This window comes from Gopherus evgoodei, chromosome 2, assembly GCF_007399415.2.
Source record: "Gopherus evgoodei ecotype Sinaloan lineage chromosome 2, rGopEvg1_v1.p, whole genome shotgun sequence".
NCBI classification, from domain to species: Eukaryota; Metazoa; Chordata; order Testudines; family Testudinidae; genus Gopherus; species Gopherus evgoodei.
Window position 1 is genome coordinate 136119643 of NC_044323.1, and position 6000 is coordinate 136125642.

The following is a 6000-nucleotide window of genomic DNA, read 5'->3' on the forward strand; positions in this document are numbered from 1 at the left end:
ATCTTGGTTTAGATGGGGAAATCTGGTGCCAAGAGATCCTCTGTGCAAGCAGGGTCTGTGAGGCAGCAAGGGGCCTTGGAGTCAGTTCTGCAGATTTGTTCTTGATATGAAAAGAAGAGTTAAAAAGAGGCAGTACCATCATGCCCCAGATTCCCACTCATCTTCAAAAAAACTAATTAAAAAAAGGGGCTTGATCTATGGCTGTTGTGGACCCAAAAAGTCAGAGCTTTCTATTTGTTTCTGGGTTTGTATGGCATGTATAGAGCAGCTGAATTCAAGAGTGGGGGGGTCTACTTGTAATCCAGTTACAGGTAAGTAACTTTTTTCTTTAATTCAAAATACAATAAAAATTCCACCTTCCTTCATTGCTTTTAGGAGGTGCTTGTAAGAGTTCCTGTGGTTTCCACAGAGTGGTTCTAAAAGACTGATTTTAAACTTCAGCTCAGTTCAGCTGCCTCTATATTGTAAAATAAATGGCAACCCAAGGACATGTAAATGTTAGACTCTTTTATGTTGGAAAAAAAATCTTTAACTTGCTACTCCAGTCTTCAAATATGTGCTATTTATTGTTTTTTCTGTGTCAGAAGACAAGTAGACAATGAGTGTTATATACAGGGTTTCAGTTTTTCTGTGGAGCTCTGCAGAACTCTTACTGTGAGTTTTTGCCAACTTAGGCAAGACTGTGTCATGACTGTGTGAGAACCTAAAACTTGACGATCACACGTTGCAAGATGCTGCAGACTGTTGCAGGATTGTTTGAAGAGCTTGATAGAATGGTGTAGGAGCTTTGTGGAGCTAACCATGGTAACCCACTAGCTTGTAAATGTTTGCTGTGCTCACCAACTGACCCTGCTGTTTGGGAAGCAGTAAACTAGGGCTTTAGATGTGTGCTAGACTCATTTGAAAAATGGATATGATTTTTCTTTTTGTATTTTCTAGCCTGAAAACATTCTGGTGGATCAGAGCTCAGCTAAGCCAACAATAAAACTGGCTGACTTTGGAGATGCCGTCCAGCTCAATACCACCTATTATATCCACCAGTTACTTGGGAACCCAGAGTTTGCAGCTCCTGAAATTATCCTCGGAAATCCTATCTCCCTCACCTCAGATGTTTGGAGCATTGGAGTGCTCACATATGTCCTTCTCAGTGGCGTCTCTCCTTTCCTGGATGAAAGTGTAGAGGAAACTTGCCTGAATATTTGCCGCTTAGACTTTAGTTTCCCAGATGACTACTTCAAAGGAGTTAGCCAAAAGGCCAAAGATTTTGTATGTTTCCTACTTCAGGATGACCCAGTTAAGCGTCCTTCTGCTGCATTGGCCCTTCAAGACCAATGGCTGCAGCTGGGGAATAGCAAAAATGTTGACAGCATTGACATATCCAGACTGACTTCGTTCATTGAGCGGCGAAAACACCAGAATGATGTTCGACCCATTCGTAGCATTAAAAACTTCTTACAGAGCAGGCTCTTGCCAAGAGTTTGACCTCGCTTGAAATTCTCTCTCATTCTCTTTCACCTGCCAATCAGACTGGAGATAGAAATCTCCTGCCAATCAGCTGTTGACTTGAATTTTGGAGAAAAAATCAAATGGAGCCAATCAGCTGCTAGAATGTTCGTGTGAAAATGCATTCCAAGTAAACCTGCACACTTGGGACTAGCAATGCAAACTACGCTGAGGTGGAGGCCTATAGCATTGTACTCTGTGAAAGGCAGTCAAGAGCGTTACAGTAACAGTATTTTATTCAGGTTTCTGCAAAAAACAAAAAAAACACTTTTTTTAAAAAACAGATGAATAGAATTTTGCAAATGAACTGATCTATCATTTTCAAGATTTGTTAAAGGAAATAGATGCCTATGTTCAAAGCACTGGTATTAACGTACAAACAAAGACAAATATCAAATCACACCTGGAGGAGACTCACCACATTGGCTGCCCATTGACATGGCCTCCATTGATGTCTGTTTTTCACTTGGTCCTAGAGCTTTCCAGTTGCCTCACCTGTATGTATCTCACATAGCAGTGCACTGAGATCAGACTCTGCTTTTAAGTGCATCCAACCTCAAAATTTTTGCATACAAATAGAATGAATCGTTTTGCTCTGATAAAATGTAGGCCTTACTTGTATATAGACTGTTACCTGCCTTCGGTCTGTAATTTTTCTCCCCCTCTCCCTCCTCCCTAAATGGTGGTATACCACTGTGCGGGTCTTCAGTTCAGGTCAGCCCTCGCTGTCCCATTCGAAAAGAACTTTGGGTTGGTGCCCAGCCTGCCAGTCTGATTGTCAAGCAGTATACAGCAGGATGAAAATACTGTAAATGCACTCATTGGGGATTTTGTTTGATTTCATATCATGTGCAATGTTGTGGCTTTAACATTTTATGCAACTATTTATGAGGACCTCTGTTGTAACTGTAATAAATATATAGAAAAAGCACATACTTAGTACGGCGAGCTTTATGGTTTTGTCTGTGTGTTTGGGGTGTCTGGGCAGGTGAGGGAGGGAATATTGTATCACACTGTCGTTATTAGTTTAAGATGAGATTTTAGCTAACAACTTAGTAAAGAATCTAGTGAGTTTTAAGGATTGTAAATAAATAAATTAGATATTCATAAGCCAGATCACAAACTGGATGAGAAATAGGGTGACATTTTTTAAAAATTTATTATTATATTATTCAAAATGCCAAAGTATTACTTTCCCTTAATCGGTCTCAACATTTACGACTTTTTAGAATTTTCAAATCTGCGTTTACTGCTTTCTGTACAATAACTGAATGAATTTTTTGCTCTTTGGTGAAGAAACACATCCAAGCAGTAGTGGTTGTAAGACCTGACACGTAATGTAATTGTGTCTTATGTAACTGGTTTTAAGATTGAGGTAATATTAACATGTGATGAAATATTTAAAAAGAAAGAGATGGTTTTCTGTGCATCAAGGAGTTCACATGGATGTGTTGTCGTCTATGTTTCTCTGTGCAAAATGCCATGTTTAAATAAGGAAACTAAGCCTGCAACCCACACTAGTTAGATATATGGGTCTTAAGCCATAAACTGGCTTTGGTTAGTTTTAAGCTTTGCCGCTTCCATTGTATTCTATTTATTCCTTTTTGTTTGTTTTTTGTTTGTTTTGTAAAGTTGTACAGAAACTTTTTAAAAGACAATTGAATTCAAAACTGGATGTGTATTCGTAACAACCTCATAGCATCTTGTTCGTGTTTATTTTCCTCTATTATTTCAGTTAAATTTTTACTTTTTTTTGCATGTATATTTCTTTGTACAGTGACGTTATGTGTTTAAACAGTATGATGTGATGTAAATATTTTATTTTGCCATCAGTTATTTTAAAAAAAAAATTAAACATATTTGACATATTTGTCTGATCTCTCTTGTTTTAAGACCTTATGATCTAGGTCTTCCTATATTTCAGTGGTGCTCTGCACTGAAGCTGTGGCAATAGTTCACTGCTAAAAAATGATATTTAAATTGCCTATTTTAAAAGCCGGGAGTATGCCTCACAAAATACCGTTTGCTCCTTACTTATAGGTATTGAGTGCTTTGCGGTACCGTAGTCTTCCTGCGTGATTGGATAATTTGATTAGCTACCCTTCTGGGACCTGTTTGTCACTGCATTGTACACCTTTAGAGCAACTGTGGATACAACAGTTGCAGCCAGACTTCACCCAATTAAAGGCCATGTTGCCAATTTATCAAGAAACCAAAGAACCAAAACGAAATCATATAAAATGGAGTATGTTCCAGTCACCCTTATATTTAATCTGGAGCATGGTACCCATGAGGAAAAATCATTTTCATCTAAGGATGGTTTCATTATTGCTGATATAACTCATCTAAATCCTTCAAGGGATTCGGGTAGAAAGCTTTTGAATATGTACATTTCTTGTCCTTGCCTTAGTTGCAATTCAGAGATGAATTTAAAGGTCAGTAACTCAATATGTTGCACTCCTGCATATCAGTGCCTGAATTCCTGATTTTCAGGATTGTCTATTGTCCAGCTTCAAAAACCAGTTGTTTCTCTCTTCCCTGCACCTGCTTCCCTTCCCCGTGCAATTTGCCATGGAAATCCCAGAGATAAAAATACAGACTATTCAGAGATTTATCTGAAAGGGCAAACAGCCTGAAGTCTCCTCTGTGGTATGAAAATGAAATACCCCATCCCAACCTGTTGTTTTCTATTAGAAATGCCCAAGCTCCTTGCTGCTCTGTGATTACAAACCTGCCCCTTTTCTTGTTGAGCAGGAAAATGGATTAGGCCTGGCAATAAACCCCAGTGGGGCAGATGATTAACCCAAGTAGAATATATGTAGACATTACTCACTTGGTGGGTTTCAGTGACAAAAATGTGTTCCTTTAATATTAGTGGCAGAGATTTTGTGGATACACGTGTCCTGCTCTGGGACTCTGCACAAGTTTGGGTGCTCAGGATTTTTTTTTTTTCAAAAAGAACATTAGTTTGTACCCCAGTCCCCGCGCACTTTGAAGTCTGAGCACTCCAAGAGGGTTGTTTAAGGCTATTCAGTAGAAATTTTCAGATGTGCTCAGAGGTCCCCCAGGCACACATATACCCAAGTTTTGCAGTCAAAGTGTGATTACAGCAGGAGTGGACATGATCTAGCTAGCTCAAATAACAAAAGCTGTGAAGCCAATGCAGCTTGGCCTGTACAAGCCCGGGTCCTGAACTCAAGTGCACACTACTGCGGTTTCACTGCTATTGTTATTTGAACTAACTAGATCAAAGCTATGTTGGGTATGACTACGCTTGTTGCAGGCAGACCTCTGATTACAGTGCAGATGCACCCTTGATCCCAAAGTAGCACAATTAGACCCACAGGGGCAAGTTAAGCCACTTAGACACCAGCACTCATTGGCTGGTTTGCACACAACATGCCTGGAAATAGCCCACTGCAACCTGACTTAAAGGGAAAAAGGCCAAGAGTTTGGATGAGTGCCCCTAATATGGGGCTTATGGTCTAGGGCAGTGGTTCTCAAAGCCAGTGCAACACTTGTTCAGGGAAAGCCCCTGGTGGGCCGGGCCAGTTTGTTTACTTGCTGAGTCCGCAGGTTCGGCCGATCACGGCTCCCACTGGCCGCAGTTGGCCACTCCAGGCCAATGGGGGCTTCTGGAAGCGGCGCGGGCCGAAGGATGTGCTGGCCGGGAACAGGGGTCTGCAAGAGGGTGCCCTTTGAGGTTTCCATTTCTGAGTAGGTGCCATACCAACCTCTGGCTATAGGCATGATCTCTAGATGTATTTTGACAGAAAGGAGGAAGTAGGCAAGACTTCCTCGGCATAGAAACGGTGGAGTGCCATTACTTCCTGAACACAATTTGTGAGCCTGTGGGACCTTCCTTGACTTCACTGAGGCACATTGAGTCTGTGCCTCAGGACTACATCTTTAAAGTCTTTGTGCATCTTTGTGATAAGCCGCAGGGATAAAAACATTGTGAACCCATCAACTGAAGGTGGTGAGGAGGGAGGTGCTGGTGTGCACAAGCGTAGGAAGGGAGTAACAAAAACAGCTGGCTGGAGGGGAGGTCAAGCACCACAGCCAGCAGATCCCAGGCAGCAGTCCATCAGAGAGAGGCAGACAGCCAATCACTTTCCTAGTGAGTGAAAAATGAGTAGCAGGCATGGTACTATGCTGCTCTGTGGTGAGTGTAGGATGATGTGGCGTTGAGTGAGTCCGATTAATGGGAAGCCAATGCCAGGGGAAGGCGGCAATGGTATTAAAGTGAAGTCAGTTGCTGCTGTTTTATGGATGGGTGCCAAAAAAAACTCCATTTTGAATTTCTGTCGGTTGTTCCGGTGGTGGAACTAGTGAGATGCCCCTCCCTTCCATCATCTCCAGTCCAGGAAGTGATCTAAGCCTCACATACTCTTCTTGTATATGTAGAGCAATGGAAGCCCCTGAGTAATTTTTATACTTAATATTCATTATTAACTTACCTATTACAGGGAAGGGGTTGAGTTTAGGGGTAAGCAT

At 41.4% G+C, this 6000-nt stretch overlaps 1 protein-coding gene across 1 annotated transcript in view; it reads left to right on the forward strand.

Annotated features, from left to right (window-relative positions):
- TRIO (trio Rho guanine nucleotide exchange factor) overlaps positions 1-3371 on the forward strand; it is a 458240-nt gene extending 454869 nt beyond the window's left edge. Inside the window, 1 exon segment of the mRNA XM_030551719.1 lies at positions 940-3371. Coding sequence (XP_030407579.1) covers positions 940-1482 — 543 coding nt within the window. The 3' untranslated portion in view covers positions 1483-3371.
- The last annotated feature ends 2629 nt before the right edge of the window (positions 3372-6000 follow it).